General features: G+C 39.4%; 3 protein-coding genes across 4 annotated transcripts in view; 2 read left to right on the top strand and 1 right to left on the bottom strand.

Moving 5' to 3' along the window:
- rasip1 (Ras interacting protein 1) overlaps positions 1-6744 on the bottom strand; it is a 12229-nt gene extending 5485 nt beyond the window's left edge. The window contains exons 1-12 of the mRNA XM_014012636.1: positions 6471-6744; positions 5596-5717; positions 4208-4653; positions 3822-4082; positions 3496-3731; positions 3224-3388; positions 2535-2739; positions 2157-2455; positions 1904-2065; positions 740-780; positions 299-453; positions 50-162 (exon numbers count right to left, since the gene is read on the bottom strand). Of these exons, the coding sequence (XP_013868090.1) occupies positions 50-162; positions 299-453; positions 740-780; positions 1904-2065; positions 2157-2455; positions 2535-2739; positions 3224-3388; positions 3496-3731; positions 3822-4082; positions 4208-4653; positions 5596-5717 (2205 nt within the window). The 5' untranslated portion in view covers positions 6471-6744. The remainder of the gene's footprint in view (positions 1-49; positions 163-298; positions 454-739; positions 781-1903; positions 2066-2156; positions 2456-2534; positions 2740-3223; positions 3389-3495; positions 3732-3821; positions 4083-4207; positions 4654-5595; positions 5718-6470) is intronic.
- A 1147-nt stretch (positions 6745-7891) lies between these two features.
- On the top strand, positions 7892-10506 carry cox6b2 (cytochrome c oxidase subunit 6B2). Its single transcript, XM_014012644.1, has 4 exons — positions 7892-7965; positions 8301-8424; positions 8932-9032; positions 9993-10506. The coding sequence occupies exons 2-4, from the start codon at positions 8319-8321 to the stop codon at positions 10044-10046; spliced, it is 261 nt and encodes an 86-aa protein (XP_013868098.1). The 5' UTR covers positions 7892-7965; positions 8301-8318; the 3' UTR covers positions 10047-10506.
- A 4947-nt stretch (positions 10507-15453) lies between these two features.
- Positions 15454-16968, top strand: part of slc2a3b (solute carrier family 2 member 3b) — a 13517-nt gene continuing 12002 nt past the window's right edge. The window contains exons 1-2 of one of the 2 annotated variants that reach the window (XM_014012638.1): positions 15454-15653; positions 16163-16277. In XM_014012638.1, coding sequence (XP_013868092.1) covers positions 16254-16277 — 24 coding nt within the window. In that variant the 5' untranslated portion in view covers positions 15454-15653; positions 16163-16253. Of the gene's footprint in view, positions 16278-16968 lie in introns of both variants that reach the window. The other variant, XM_014012637.1, reaches the window with a different exon arrangement.

Raw genomic sequence — 16968 nt, 5'->3', positions numbered from 1 at the left:
GTGTGTGTGTGTGTGTGTGTGTGTGTGTGTGTGTTTTGATTTGCTTTACCTTGGTGAGGTGATACACACACTGCTGGAAGGTGTGCATAATGACATCATCCAGCTGTGCCAGCGCCTCTGAGCAGGTGTCCATGTCAGCTGTCAAAACCGGATCCCCGGGGGCTTTCCAAGACAAAAAAAAAAGAAATCGGCAAAACTGATTATAAGCTCAGTGACAGCTTTTATTTCTGAGCTGGCAAAAAGTATTTCTGCTAATTGAAAACTGTCAAACTCCTCAAAGTAAGTAGTTTCCTCTTACCTTCAAATTCCCACTCCTTTTCCATATTTTCCACTTTGACCTGGAAGAAGTTGAGGAGCTCTGTCGCGTTGGACATCCAGAACATGAGGGGCCGCAGGTCGGCTGACAGCTTTTGGACATTGGGCGTGCTTATCTCCGCTTCCTGTTCTGTGGAGCTGCACACACAACCTTTAGATAACTCCAGAGTTATTTAATTGTGCACATTCTCCTGTGACTGGTTTGTTTGTGTTTGAACCCACTCTGAGAGTAAAAAATAGACTGAGCTATTATTACCCAGCTATATTTGAGCTTCTTTCTTCAACATAATTGTTTTACAACGCCGTCATCACACCACAAAAATGTCCCAAAGACATAACAGCCCAAGCACAAAGATATCATGAATCACTCAGCAGCAAATCTCTAAACAGAGGAAACATTACGCAGAGCATAAAGTCGTCTTACTTTTGCGTGGGATGCTTATCCCCGAATTCCTTAATGTTATCCTGTGAAGAGAGTTGGAGACACATCTTTTAGTGTTGGGGGTGACAGAGTCTGGCCCTGCAGCCAGGACAATTACAGCACATTTTCCAGCAGGAGGGAGGTGACATCAGCTCATCCTCGCTCCTGTTCGCCACCCGGCAGGCCACATCGACGGACCATGTGTGTGTGTCTGCCGTCTGACTGAACGTAATAATCTCACTACCTGCTGTGTTTCGCTTCCAGCCAAGTTTGTTTAAGTGTGGTCATGAAGAAACGATTTATTCCATGAAGGAGGTGATCACTAGCATCATGAGAACTTTTATAAGGCCGGCTGATTTTATTACTTCAGCTTTTGTGTTTTCAGCTAGTGCACCGCTTTTGTGGTAGCCTGTCTCGCTTCAGTTTAGTTCAAGCATTTTTACAAATAACTCAGTGAACTGCTTTAAAATTAGGTAAAAACGTGAAACATAAAGGATCAATATTAATAATCACAGTTGTGCCTTAATTTTCCCACATTACCACAAGAAAATTTATGTTTACAGACATAGTTCAGATTTTTTAACATGTTTTGCTCATGTTTCATGTGTGATTTTGAAACATTTTCAACATGTTCATGTGGTCACATGACGTTCCACATAAAAATATCGCAAATAAATGCGTTCTTTTCTTCAAGACTAAAAGTTGTTCTATAAAAAGCTATAAATAACCAAATTATGATATATCTTGTCTGTGTAAATAACCATATCATTTAAATTTGACAATGATTTAAAGGTTTGTGAATCTGCTTTCTCAGCTTGGGCCTTGTGCATAGACTATGAGATCATCAATCCAGTTTAAAATATCAATATTTCTCCAAAGTGAGTTAGTTCAAGAGCTATCTACAACAGGTAAGATCATCTTTACACATCAGAGGATCTGAACTGTCGCATTTAAGGTATCTAATGTGTAATTTTTATCATTTAATCAGAATTGACTGTGCTTCAGCAAAAAATGATCAACATTTTTTAAAGTAAACATCAAACATTTAGTAACAATCTGGTCTGGGTGATTTTATCACAGCTGGATTTGTTGCATTTTGACCTCTAAGGCTTATTTAATGTAACATAATTTGAGTTTGTGGGTTTTATTGTTTGCTTGTTTGCTTACCCAGACAATTTCTTTGATTAGATTGGCTGATTTGAGTAATATCTGTGGTGTGAGAGCAGGATCAAGGTGTTTGGAGGCGTGGTCAATCATGATTGACAGCAGATATGCCGGAGCTAAAGGCCCCCCGCCGGAGTCTGGAGAGGAATTTTTAGAGATTATCTCCTGAAAGAAAGAAAAGAAACAGAAAAAATAAAAATGATGCTACTTGAGCAAATGTTAGAGTTTACTCACACCTGCTGTCTGGGTGTCTCACCTGTAACAAGGTATCTGCGTGACGAGAATGGAACTTCAACACCGCCTCCGAGGAGCCGAGGTAATGCCTCAGTGCCTCTTGTCTGTCCACCAGACCTGAAGGGCAGCAGGTGGTGGAGGTGTCAGCCTGCCATTGCAGCGTCAGTGCAAGCGGCGGGGCAGGGGTCACGCGAGGGTCACGGTACAAGAACAGGAAGTAGTTCCCCAGACCAATCACATCCCCAGGCCTTAGGACAGCCTCCCTGTACAGGGCCACTCCATTGTGCGTGACTTCGCCTCCTCTGAAGGGTCGTATCAGAGCTGGGATGGAATTGTTTCAAATTTCAATTTCATTCAATTGATTTTTATTTATTTATTCAAATTTATTCAAATTTAGTACCTTGTCCAGTGGGCGTCTCTGGAACAGCAGCGTCTCTCCTGACCAGCAGGTGTCTGACCAAAAGGTCCGGAGCGGACAGGAAGGTGTCCACCTTCAAGGGCTTCTTCCCCTTCCTCTCTCGTTCTCTGTCCTTCTCTCTCTCCTTTATGGTTGGTTTTCTCCCAAAAACATGCGTATGCCCCGCCATGATGTACAAAACAAAATCCTAAACAACACAAACATCAGACAGTCAGGGAGGTCTGTTATCGTCTACGTTTATATCAACCTTCCATCGGCCGTTAAACCCAACAGAAGGTTGTTGATAGGGTCCTGAAGTGTGTCACAGTTTGTAACAATGAGGACCTGTATGAGGTCATTGTGTGAGATGGAGTGATGTACACAGTGGGGTTTTGTGTGCAGGATGGGTAAATTGTCGAGGCTTTGTGTTGCTTTGTGCTGGACTCTGAAAGGGAGAAGCCTTCAGAGGGATGAGAACCTCGATGGTATGTGGCGATTACAGACATGCAGGTATGATGTCATATACTGGGTGTGTGCACGCGTGTTCCTCTGCACCGCTCTGTAACTTTTCATTTACATATGTGCACATAAGCTGCAAGCTGTTTATGAGCGTGGCATTGGGTGCACGTGTCAAGCGGGGGTGCTGTTTATGGCTTTTTCTGTGTGTGATATCATCTGTCAGCATGTCTTGCCTTGCTCTGATCGTAACCCTGCAGCAACAGGAAATAGGGCCGGTCTGTAGGCGGAAGGATCAGGCTTTGTGACATCACTTCCAGGTCACAGCTGGAATAGTCCTTCTCATTGTCAACTGGTTGGTTCGTCCATCTGACCTTCGCTTCAGCTCTTGATGCTCTGACCTGAAGAGAAGGTTGAGAAGACGATGGTTGGGTGCATTTACCCTGAGGTGTAAAAGATGACACCTTTCGACAAAACACAGCAAGATTTATGAAAGTATCTTTGTTACCTCTCCTGGCAGTGGGTTGATCATGCTCACGATGTTCTTTCTGTCCTGCACCCCACTGCTGTTGGTGGGATGGTTGCCTGGACCGTGTGGGTCATTGCTGACATGGTTGCCTTGCCGTCGGCGCAGACTCAAGTTCATGTCGCTGATGCTCCTCCGGAGATCGCTGTTCCTGCTACGGTGACCACGCTCGCCTTCCTCCGGTCCAGACGCCATTCTACTCCGCCTCCAGCGCACACCTGTCACGCAGACAGCATCCATCAATTGCGGAACACATTAAGAGACGGAGTTTCCTTTGCGAGCCACCATCTGCTGAGTGTCACACAAACCTCTGTAGCTCTCCCCTTCCTTCTCCCGCTCCATCTCCCTCTCTCTTTCCTCCCTCTCGTAGTCTGCCTTTCTTTGGATTTCAAAGCGCCGCTCAAACCCATCCTTAGGCCGCCACATGTCCACTAACAGCAGAGGACATTCCCATGGGGCAACACCTCTGCGGCACTCTGTCTCCCATTTGGTAGCTCCATCTGGCTGCTGGACTGGCTTTCCAATGACATCACACAACAGGAAGTCCTCAGGGCTGTGTTTCTGGACAACTAAAAAGGTCACGAAGGAAGAGAAGAGCAGTTATTTTCCCTTACACTGTGGGTTAGTTTTATGTCATTGCCAACTGTCTGTTCCACAGAGGAGGTCCAAGAGAGAAAACTGTTGTCTTTCATACCTGCATCATCTGTCTCCTCTCGTTCTCTGTCAGTGTAGCGGGTGATGACCTGGCCGATAAGCTGCCTGGCTGTGGAGTGAATGTTTGCCAGCAGGGAGCGATAGTTGGCTCCGCCGTAGAGAGCATCCCCATAGATCTTGATCAGGCCCGACGACGAGCCAGGGGCCAAGTAGTGGTGGGAGGAAGGGGCGGCCGAATGAGCCCAGATCTCTCTCTCCGTCTCCCCCACGGCCCGGTCCCGGTCACTGTTGGAGCGCCCCCTCAGGAAGAGATGGGAGAGGCGCTTTGTGCGAGACTGGGTGCCGGCGGGCCGAGGCCTGAGGACAGCCGGGGAAGGAGACGGAGATGGGGAAGGGGAAGCCAGCGAGGGGGTGGAGGTAGAAAGGGAAGAGGAAGGAGCGGAAGGGGCCTCGTGGAGCGAGGCTGCGTCAGAGCTGGTAGTGGACCTGGACACAACAGAGAGGGAGGTGAGGGACAGACGGAGGGGACAGGAAAGAGAGAGGAAGTCAGCTGTAAGTTATGACTGAAAAACAAGAACCAAAACAAGTCAGGGGAAGTGATCAGTGCTGAAAAGACACTAAAACAGTTAGGTTAAAAAACAAGTTAGGGTTGTTTTTTGCTCAAAACAACTCACAAACTGTTTTACAGTAACTGTGCCATTAGGCCTGATGCCATCACAGACTTTTGTCTCGTGTCTTCTGTATCTTACTTTATTTGTACCAATGCTACACTACAGCACCCTCTAGTGACAATAAGTAATAACAGCAACAGAACGCTGTGTAAACCTAAGAACACAACTCAACCCAGTTTATAATCCAGCGCTGGGTCAAATCTGGACTGAGGCAACTCTGCTTTTACTCAGTAGGTTCAGATTGTCAGTTTGACACAGTGTATTGGGTTAGGTTTTTCCACCTAAATATTGGATTAAAATGGTCAATTTGTTGAAACAGAGTGACGAAAAATAAAAATAAAACACAAAATCTGCCGTTTTAGATTAGTATAACTTGTGTTAGTGTAAGCTATCTGGTACCAACTAATGTTTTAGGAACACAAATTCACAGTCTAATGCAAACTAAAGTTGTTAATAAAGCTTACCGAGATAAACATCTTATGTTTTACATCCTAAAGCAGAGGTCCAGTCAACTTCTGGCTTAAAATGGCCATGGTTCATCCATGATCCAATGACTGTTTTTTAATTCAATATTTGGTGAAAACTAACCTATGACCCAACAACTTTAACCTATTGGGTTATCAAAATAACCCATCAGTTTTTAGTGTGTGTCAGTGAAAGTAAGATAAGATATCAACACAAATGCTATGGTGAATTAAATCATAACCGACAGTCATAAAATACAGGAGGAAAAAAATGAGAATAGTTTCAAACTGACTTGACAGATATGGCGCTGGGCCAACGACGTCCTAGTTTGGCAAAGTGTTTCCTGGGAGAGTTGATCCACAAACCGACTGGGAAATGCAGCTTTCTGAAGCGAGGACTGCCTGGCCCCTCCATCTGACCAGGAAAAATGTATATATGAAGCTGAAATCAGGTTGTAACGATTCAACAATCTGTTGTGAATCAATACCCCATAAATGTAAAGTTTTTTCCCCATTCGTGTTCAAGCTGCATGTGTGTGTGTGTCATCAAAACCAGGACTGAAACAATAAAACAATGATGTGATGTCATTTTAAGAAAAAAAAGACAAACAGGATACCTACAGCAGGTTGTCAACATGGTGAAAACAAACAAGGAGAAATGCCCCCCCCCCACCACACACACACACACACACACACACACACACACACACACACACGCACAAAAGCCCCTACAAATCAGAGTGTGCATTTCCCATTCTCAAACAGGAAGCGTATTTTTCAGGACTCATGTCCAGCTGGAGAGACCGGGAAAATCCCACTTCAAAGGTCGCTGTCTGTCCATTTCTCAGCAAAACGTCTGTGTTACAACTCTTACTCCACGTCAAAAACACCTGTTTTATTTTAAGTATTAAATCTGGGATGAAAGTTTGAGGTTTTTGTGCCTGTGTGGAAAAAAGTGCCAGTGTTCCATAACATCATGTCTGACAAGTTCCATCCTGAAATGAACAATCACACATTTAACTTTTTGTTTTTCTAGACAAGAAATTGTCTGTTTGTATAATGAACCTATATACGATCACAAAGATGACAAAGTATTTTGACAAGTCAAAAAACTGACGTAAGAAAGAAACTGAAATGTACTGAATACTTACGTTTTGAATTAACTTACCCACAATTACTTCTGGAAAATGATTTATGATGATCCTTAGCTGCCTAATTATGAAAATGCAGCGTAAAGAGCCAAAAAATGCTCATAAGTCCTTCTCCTCGCGAAGAAAATCCATCTTTAAAAAGGCCTCAGCTCATTGCACATTTATAAAAGCATCTCTGTTTCTAACAGCATCAGTTTTCTCCTTACTGAAAAGTATTTATTTTTTGTTTTATCAATTTTCAAGGTGGAATAGATCTGCTGCCTCCCCTTTTCTGGTTCTCAGCAGCTCTGGGTCTATAGATAGAGTAACGGGCCTATTGTTCCAAGTGACAGAATTTCCTTCCTTTGCTTTGGACAACACCTATATCCTGACTGGGTGAGGAAGAAAAGAAGAAACTGGCAGAAAATGAGGGAAGGGTAAATTTATCCACACATGCATGTTTAACATCTTTATAAGAACATGACGTGTACCACAAAGAAACATAAATATCCTTTTTTTTGTTCGTTTGGATAATTTAATATTCTTTTGTCCAAATCAGAATTAATGACATACAGTAAAACCAAAACTGAGAGATGAATGTAGTGCAGTGTTGTTACCATCATTCAAATCAGGCAGATTGTCAAGAACTGTAATGGAATGTCAGATTGCATTACAGAACACACAGAAAATGTCCCACTGTGACGTTTTGCTGGAAAGAGGATGAAGGAAACGCACACAGTGACAGGAAGTTTGATGTAGACACCTGTGACCTTTGCTCTTCCACTGTAAGATGCTGTCAGAAAAAAAAAAAAACGTGGTTTCCTCAAACTCATATATTTATTACAGCAGGGCATATATACTTTGTGAAAACTAAAGAAAAAACATACTTCTGAAAAAAATAGAAGAAAAAAATCTTGATATTAAACGCTTATGAACTTAGCCAATTAGAAAACAAAATACAGCAATTAAACATTATATATCTCATTAGATGTGTGCTACCAAAGGAATTAGGCTTGGTATCTTCCTTTCAGCTTCTTTCTGCTTTTCTCTGTCAAAAACCATACTTAACTAACCCTAATCTTGCAGCGTGGCTTGGATCTGACAAGCTTCCTCTTGTTGCATCATGAGTACAGCACCCTCTAAATGTGGTGTGGAAAAATTACAGCTGAAAATACAATTCAAGCCATTTAAAAACAGATAAATTAATCATAAAATAAACGTGGCAGTTACACACTGTTTCAATAAATTTCCCAATTCATGAATGCTTGTTTCTCAAGTACACAATGTTTTTTTTCCATATTTAAAAGTGGACAAAATCTTTCACCACTAATAAAACTCTAAAACTTAAAATTTCTCTGTGAAAAAACCGTAAAAATAGAGTCTTTAACATACATAACCTGAAAAAACTATTAGTAAAATCATGAGAGAACAAAAAGCCACTCAAAAGTATTAAGACTTCATTTCCCAGTATCCTTTGCGCGGCGCTCTCAATTTGACATTTTCCGGTCACGACCAAACGTCGACGGTTTCAAGGTTAGTTGTCCCCAACTTCATAATTTAATGCTTTATAGAATCATCTTTGTGTTGTACCGTGTTTGAGTTTTGATTTTCCTTCTTCAAAAGCCTGAAATAGCATTCAGCTGATATCTAAATGTGTTTTTTTAGCCGTCAAAACCTGATATGTTTATATAGTTAGCCGCAAGCTAAGTTTCATGATGGGCGAATTGAATTAATCTTTTACACAAAGCTTGAAGATTTATTAATCTAACCATAACTTATATCGGTTATATGGTCCTTTAACAAATGTATCCTTTTGTTTTAATTGCAAGTTTCTTTGTAAGTTAAAAGAGATTTTTGCCTCGTTTAAGCACCATTTAAACTGAAACATGGCAGACCATGTTGAGGACAAGATTGGAAACTACAAGACTGCTCCTTTCGACGCCCGGTTCCCCAACACGAACCAGACCCGCAACTGCTTCCAGAACTACCTGGGTGAGGACATGATGGAGGTGTACATGTGTGACTAAACTGGTTTATGTTGATTTTTTTTTTTAGGTTTTGTTCTGAAATGTTTACAAACACTCTTGTAAAGGCTAGCATACATACATACATACATACATACATACATACACACACACACACACACACACACACACACNTACACACACACACACACACACACACACACACACACACACACACACACACGTGCGTGCGTGCGTGCGTGTTGTTTACAAGAATCTATTCATGACAGCTATTTTAAAATAAGTTATAACCACATCTTCTTCATGACTGGTGCATCATGGACATCTGAACCCAGTTTTAAAACAAACGTTTTTCTTGGAAATTTTTTTTTTTTACAAGCTTTAAGATCTTGCATAACCACCCTTAAATATTAAAACATTATGTTAAATATTTGTCTTTATATTGACATGAGATAATTGTTCATCAATAAGTCAAAAAAAAGTACTGTTTTGAACCCCCTTTTTCCTGCCTCAGATTTCCACAGGTGCAACAAGGCTCTGACAGCCAAAAACCAGGATCCGTCGCCCTGCATGTGGTACCAGAGGGTTTATAAAAGCCTCTGCCCCATAGGCTGGGTAAGTGTTTGGATTTATATCTCTGATACCAGGCCTCAATTACTGTAAGCTTATGAATTTTTCTGAAGTTGTTTCATTACAGAAAACAAATGTTAACAGCCTTTGGTTTTCATAACTATTCTACAGTTTATTTTATTAATTAATCAGAAAACCAAAAAAAAGTTATTTGATATACAGCAAATATGAACATAGAATGATGGACAACCAAATAATTGTTAGTATATATTTAATTTGTATTTTTTAAATAAAATTATAGAGCATCAAAACGTCTATAATTTCATTTGAATTGGTTGGACATCATATGTATCTCATCTAAATAAGTAACATGCCTAGTCTTAAACCAATTTCAGATATCTAGAATGTAAACCTGGTGATGCTGATTAAATGTAAAAATGGCCTGCCATACACTTCTCCACATTGCTGAAAATGATCCGCTGCACTTCCTGAGCAGAAGCTGATTGTTGAACTAGCAAGATAAAATTAGGAGCAATCAAACGTCCACAATTTTATCTCTGCAGTTAACAAGAAAAACATTTTTTCTGATTCCAGTGTGAAAAATATAAATACGGTTGCTTGTATGCTTCACTCTGCACAACATACAGCAGGACTCAGAGAGAAATTTTGAAAATGTATCCCCCGTGACACAATATTTTAGTTGTATATAAGAAAATATTGAAACTTATTGTGGTAGTACATAAGAAAAAAAGGTCAAAATTTATTACCATAATTAAAACAATCCCTCAACTTTATAGGGAAAGGGATGGGTGGGCTGCCCTTCTTGTACAATGGTAGGGGAAACTCTGAACTTTATGTCTTTGTGACTATTTATATCTGTGTAAATGCAGCCTAGGCCTACTATCTGCTTTGTAATTGCAGTAGAAGTATTTGCTGTAATTCTGTGCATGTAAAGCAGAGTTTTATATCGATTCTTTTTGTAAAGTTCTTTATTGTCTTCTGCAGGTGGAGAAATGGGACGATCAGATAGAAAATGAAAGCTTCCCAGGAAAGATCTGAATTATCCTGTTACCAGTCAGCGTGCTTTTATGGTGTGCCTGAAGACTTTTACAAAACAGTTGTTACTTAGCTATTTTCATGGTTATCTCTGATGCTAGGGAATACAGTGAATATTCTTTATTGCATTGTTTATCATAAACTTTAGGGAGTTTGGTCTGATATTGGTTTGACTTTTCACCAGGACAGGTCCAGTTAAGCTTTTCTGAATCAGCAACTGACAACATAAAGTAATGTGTGTGTGGGGGGGTTACTGTGTCTGTTCAGGGGGAAAGTATTGGAAAAATGTTACTTTCATCAGTGTTTAGATCATTTCAAGGAAGCTTGACTGATTAAAACAAAACTAACATTCCAATAATAGGCCTACCTAAAACACTCTAGATTTGTTCACATACAGTCATTTGAAACATCTTGTAAAATGACAATTCTAAGTAACAAGTGTATTAAACTGTTTTAAATTCAACAAACTGATTGATTTATTGTTCTAGTTGCTGTGCTATGTTGAAGTCCATATTTCTGACTTATGATACCTTCAAAGTAATGCATGTATATTTATGAAACAGCTCCAAAGACTTTGCTTTGAATGATGTGGGTAGTTTATTTTATCAGAAGGTGGTGGGAGTGAAACAATCAACTGCTTCTTTAGATGTAATTCAACATGTCTACCACTAGAGGGTGTCATCAGATCAGTGAAGAAGGCAGCAGCTTATGAAACCGCAACAAGTTCACATAATGTTGAGCATAATAACCAAACGGCTTATTGAACCCATTTACAGAGACTGGAAATAAGACAACATCCTGTTACAGATGGATCAAAATGTCAAGAATGTTAGAGTGGGAACTACAGATTATCACAGTATTTACTGGAAAACAGGCTTTACTAATAGATTTATACTGATTTTCTGGTCTTCAAAGTGTTTTGAGTTTAGCATGTCATGTTTTCTGTTTATAGTGGTTAAGAATATGAGTGGTATCAAAGGAAACTTAGAAAGAAAAAGAAATATAATAACATAAATCAAAGTCATGCCTACTCTGGTGTAAAAGATGAGGGCAAAGCTGATCTAAAAATAAACTTGAATAAGTAATGAACCACATATAAACTGGACTCCCACACAGTAACAGAGGACCTGAAACTACACTGAGACAAGCATTACTGTTGAGTTTAGTAAAAAAGAAAGAGTATAACTGTATCAAAGAGGTTACTTCAAATTTTTTTTATTTAAAACTTTAAATCCGCTACAGGAGCTTGCACAATAAGAAGTTCAAAAGAGTGTTTGATGGACAGTTCATGCAACACCCACTGAACTCATTCAACACTGGAAACCACAGCAGTGACGTGTTGCATCAGAGATGTGTGGAAATGCACGTAGGCTACCGTAGTTAAGTTTAAGGTAGATTCATTTCAAATGTTTGAGTTTCCTACATAGCTCTGACCTAAATCTATTAGAACACAAGAAACTGAGCAGAACTGTGTATCTAATGATGTTTGAAGTAAAGCAAGTTTGATCAAGTGCTAAAATGTTTGATATTTATATGGCTTCTTTCAGCTGTTTCCTCTTCAAGGGTGTCCACAGTGAGTCATCCTCCGTCTCACCCTGTCCTCTACCACTTTGTCTTTTTCCATCTCTAACATCCTTCTACCAATATACCCACTGTCCCTGGTAGAAGGTCCAAACTATCTCATGATCTGACTTTATCTCCCAACCTGTTCTGTACATCTGATGATTTCATCCCTCATCGTATCCATCCTCATCAATCCCAAGGAGAACCTCAACATCATCAGCTCTGCCACTTCCAGTTCTGTCTCCATTTTTTAAACATCAAAACCACTGTCTCCAAACTATATAACACATCTGGTTGAAATCTTACTCTGTAGTCTGCACCTGATTGGCAGCACCTGAAGGTACCAAAAGCTCAAAACAAGTGTCAGTAGCAAAAGCAGAATACGCTGTTTGACAGAGAAGATTTGGCAAATTATTTGTGTGCAACTGACATACTCAGCTCTACTGCTCATCCCACATTGCATGTTCCTTACAAATGTGGCAGCATTTAAAAGGGATATCGACAGGCCTTCCAATGGTAGATTTACTGGCAAGAAGCATTGTTACATCAAAAATCTACCAAGCATACATTTTTGTGTATAGTATATATTTAAGAGCTGGAAAATGTACTTTTCTTAGTTTTCTTACCTTAAGGCTCTTACTCTGACATTCTGTGAGTTAAGTTATAAAAACATTTTAAAAAAAGACAATTTAATCCAAAACATCAACATTCAAACTGCTCTCAGGATGATCTTTACTGAGCTAAATGAAAATCTGAAAACTTTTGGCCACAAATCGACAAAAGGTGTCTTAAACCATGTCTTTATTTTGAGTAAAGAGGTAAGGTTAGTCAAAGGCTGGTTGTGTAAAGGGCACAGGAAATAAACACCCTCTGGCATGTTAAAGTGGTTAACATTTGATTTATCACTTCCTCTACTCCATCTCTTCTGGCGTTTCTGGGTTTGCAGATGACTTGAAAAAAACATACAGCAACGACTAATTCAAGATCTGATACCAGGAACGATTGATTTTTTAAAAGAAGCATAATGTTTGATTTTAGTGTTACTTAATGAGCTGAAAGCCTCCGCCCTGCACATCAGCATGTTGCTCTCTGCACTTCCTGTTTTTAGGAGGGTTCACTCTTCTTTTTTAATCCAGATGACATGAATAAATTCTCAGGAATTTAGCAAGAAAATGAGGCACTCATATAAACAAGAACCTGACGTTTTCTGATGTGAGCACGGTGCCACTGTATATTATATATTAATAATATTAATTAATTAATTAATATAATATATATTATATATTATGTACATTTCCTCCCCTTCCAAAAATTTCTATTTAACTTGTGACCCTTTGCTGTTTGATGGGCGTAAACTCAGACATATACGCCTAAAAGGATCACAAAGATAAGGTTGCAAAATGGAACATTAAAAAAATCTGTTGATCAAAATGACAAAATACAATTTTTTTTCTTTCTTTTACTCTGCTAAAACAGGCGGATGGTTTTAATTTATGTCTTACATGTTTCCATCCAGTCCAAACGGTTGATAATGTACAAAAGGCAGAGCCAAACCATCAGTCTATTTTCTGTAGCTTTTTGCTTCCTTCATGTTATTTTAAAAGGGAAAATTAGTAAATTTTAGTTTTTTTTCTTAATCTGACAGACTGCAGAGTGGAGCACAACAACTGGAAGTTTTGTTTTTTACACAGTCATGGAATAAAGTTTGTGAATGAGCGCAACTCTATTAACTTCAGCTAATCTGTCCTCAGCTGTGGGGAGGACCAGCACCTCTAAATTTGAGGCCATGGTTAGAAAAATGTAGCTGAGCTCAGAGTAGAGCCGCTACTCCTTCGCATCGAAAGGAGTCAGTTGAGGTGGTTCAGGCAGCATCTGATGCCCTGTGGACCCCTCCCTATTTTCTATGGATGTCCAACGAGACGCTGAGGAAGATCCAGGACACGCTGGAGCGCTTTTGACTTGTTTAGGAACACCTTGGAATCCTCAGTGAGGAGCTGGAAGAGGTGGCTGTGCAGATGTTTAGGCCTCAACCTAACTCTGGATGGGTGAACGAAGCTAATGCTAACAATGCTACCTGGCTGGCTGCAGTGCAAAAACATGCACCAGATTAAGAGCAGATTAACAGACCAGGCATCAAACTCAGCAGATCGAACTAAGATCTAAATAAAATGTAGATTTCTAAGTACAAGTGTTGCCTGATAACAGCTGTTTTACAAAATACAGTTGAATACTGAGTACTAATCTGACTCATAGTGTTCCTCACAGTACGCCCTCACCATGGAGTAATAAGACAATGTGTGTCTGTGTGACGTGTCTTCCTGTTTTTGTTGGGTCGATGCAGCTTCTTCATGGATGGTGCCGAGCCCTCAGCCGGTCCTCTGAGAGTTGATACCAGAACCCTGTTCCTGCACCATAATGGTCTTCCTCACCTCCTCCATTCCTGTCTTTAACAGCTGATCAGAGACTGTTTCAGAGTCACCTGCCTCTTTTGTAATTTCCTGCAGCCTCCTGTGACCCTGTCAGCCCAGCAGGACCCCTCATGGACCTCCAACAAAAGACAGCTGTTTCAGATATTTCAGCTGAAAAAAACTTTGTCTTCAGAGATAATGAGGGGTCTAGTTTGTTGATTTCAGCTAACTTTTGCTATTCTTATTTAGGCTACATTTAAACTACTTTTAGCTTAAGATCATCTTCTGCTAATTTTAGCTATAATGTTTCTAGTTTGAACCAGCATTTCTTTTATTTATGCTAATATTTTGATGCTGCTAGTGTTTTGTTTCTTTTATCTTTTAGCTAATAGTTTGCTTATACCAGCTTTAGTTACAAATTAATTTTTTTATCAGGCATTTACTAATTTTTAGCATCTAGCTTTTACTTTTAGCTTAAACAGTTTTTTGCTAATTTTAGCTACCCTTTATCTACTTTTACCTTTTAGTTAGGATTTTGTATGTTTTTGTTAAATCGTTTTGCTTTTGTAAGTATTTTGCACCTTTTAGCTTTATAACTTTTTAACTCAGTTTTAGCTTCTTCGTCTAATTTTAGCAAGTTCTCACAACTCTTAAAGTTCTATATTTTGCAGAAAATGCGGATTCTGTTTTTTCTATTATTTTGCTGTAGCCTAATAGTTTTAATTTTTATTTAAATATTCATTGAATATAAAGTTGTCTATTAAGTAGGAACATATTTCCAGTTAGTATGTATAAAATTAAATCTTGTCAGAACAGCCACTTTTTTTAAATGTATGCCATAATTTGTAAAAGTCCAGAGTGATCTTTAGACTGTACAGATTACCGCAGCTGAAGCTGTTAGTTTACCACCCACTGAGCCGGTCTCATGATGCCTGCATGACCAGGCTTTGTGTGTCTGACCTCGGAGCTTCGCACCTTTTGTTCTCCGGGGCCTCGGTGGGCGGCGGCGGCCGCACAGAGGCCCCTTTCACCGGCTGCGTGCGGTAACGTCCTCCGGAGCACGTCCCCTCCTCATCCGAGCGGAAACTGCAGCTGCGGCGCTACTACAGGCATTACTGTGGAAGCCCATTTCCGCCACCCTGATAAAAAAATAAAACTTGTATCTCATAATTATGACTTAGCTATCTCATAATTATGATACTATCTCATAGTTATGACTTAGCTATCTCATAATTATGATACTATCTCATAATTATGAGAAAATAGTATCTCATAATTATGAGATAGTATCATAATTATGAGATAGCTAAGTCATAATTTTGAGATAGCTAAGTCATAATTATGAGATAGTATCATAATTATGAGATGGCTAAGTCATAATTATGAGATAGTATCATAATTATGAGATAGCTAAGTCATAATTATGAGATAGCTCCATACATGACGACACGGAGAAATACCGCCTGAAAAAAAAAAGTGCAATTCTCTGTAATTCTAATTTAAATATGACTAAAAGAAAGACGTCAGTGTGCTGCTGGGGGACGTGAGCAGCTTTCTATAAAAACTCCCGTGTCTCATCATTTATCACATCTGGACTGAGCTGTTTATCAGAAAGACTGAAAAGCCTTCAACACAAAAGGTAAGCTAAAACTAAGTTTTAATTTATGAATTCCATTTATTGTCATATGGATTGTTATTGTTGAAACTATTCACAGAAATACTTTAAAATATAATCAAACAAAGAATCTTATTTGTAATATTGCAGTTTTTAATTTTTATGAAGTTAAAAACATCTAAAAAAATAAGTTGATTTTGAGCATCAGCTGCTCCATCACTTACTGCTCAGCAGGGTGTTTATAGAAAAAGTAGAAGTTACTTTTCAGAGGAGCAGAGAAGAGAGTGAGTGCGGAAGTGAAGGGAGGAGTTGTCAGTTTTGAGGTTTTCACAGAACCTGAGCTGCTCTGCCTTACAGGAACATCTTCCATTAGATGTGACAGCACGTGGTTTTAAAAAGCTCTTTAGCTGAGTACAGTTTCAGTAATAGACTTCAGAGATGATTTAAATAATCTGATGTTTGATGATGCTCTGGAAATATTTAAGGGAACAATTTTAATGACTGTTGCAAAAATTCTCACTGTATTTCTTTAGGTTTTCTTTGCACATACGTGTGTTTTGTTTGAAGGAGAGACATCTAACTGACAGCTGTTCATCTTCCTCCTCATCATCCTCAAAGGTCAAGATGCAGCAGCTGGAGGACGGCAGGGTAAACAAACTTCTTTCCTTCACCTCTTCTTGTAGAACATGTTGCCATAAAGCGTTCTTGTAGTTATTATTATTGTTGTTATTATTATTATTATTATTATTATTATTATTATTATTATTATTATGTAACTTTCCACAATGAAGCCAATCTCCTCGTTTCTGTATTTTCTCACTCCGAGCCCAGCAGGGGTCCCGGATGGGAGCAGATCATTTCTAAGCGAGCAAGAAAAAACTAAATGAGGCAGGATTGTTTGGGGGGCGAGTTAGAACTTGTGTGTTCCCTGCACTATGAGGGAACAGTGACTCAGCAAAAAACTCCAAAAAGGGATTAAAAAACAGGTTGAATTAAGCAAAATATAGAATTCTCATTTGAATATTTAAATCTACGAGTTGTGAAATGATGCTCTGCAAACCTTTGCTGCGGTTTGTCTTTGGTAAGAATTTGCTTCATGGGTGGATGTTTCATCGGATTTTTACCTCATCTGTGGCAGAGAAACTCACTGCAACACATGAATATGGAAGTCGAGTGCAGAAAGGGCTTTGAGTAGTTTGTTCTTTTTTGTTTTTTGTTTGAAAAGGAATGAGAGATTAAACATGAATCAGAATTAAAGCACAATGGAGCAAAAATAATGACAGAAAAGGAGTGTGTGTGTGTGTGTGTGTGTGTGTGTGTGTGTGTGTGTGTGTGTGTG

This window comes from Austrofundulus limnaeus, unplaced genomic scaffold, assembly GCF_001266775.1.
Source record: "Austrofundulus limnaeus strain Quisiro unplaced genomic scaffold, Austrofundulus_limnaeus-1.0 Scaffold93, whole genome shotgun sequence".
Lineage (NCBI taxonomy): Eukaryota > Metazoa > Chordata > Actinopteri > Cyprinodontiformes > Rivulidae > Austrofundulus > Austrofundulus limnaeus.
The sequence above is the reverse complement of the archived record's forward strand: the minus strand, read 5'-3'. Positions and strand labels throughout refer to the sequence as shown.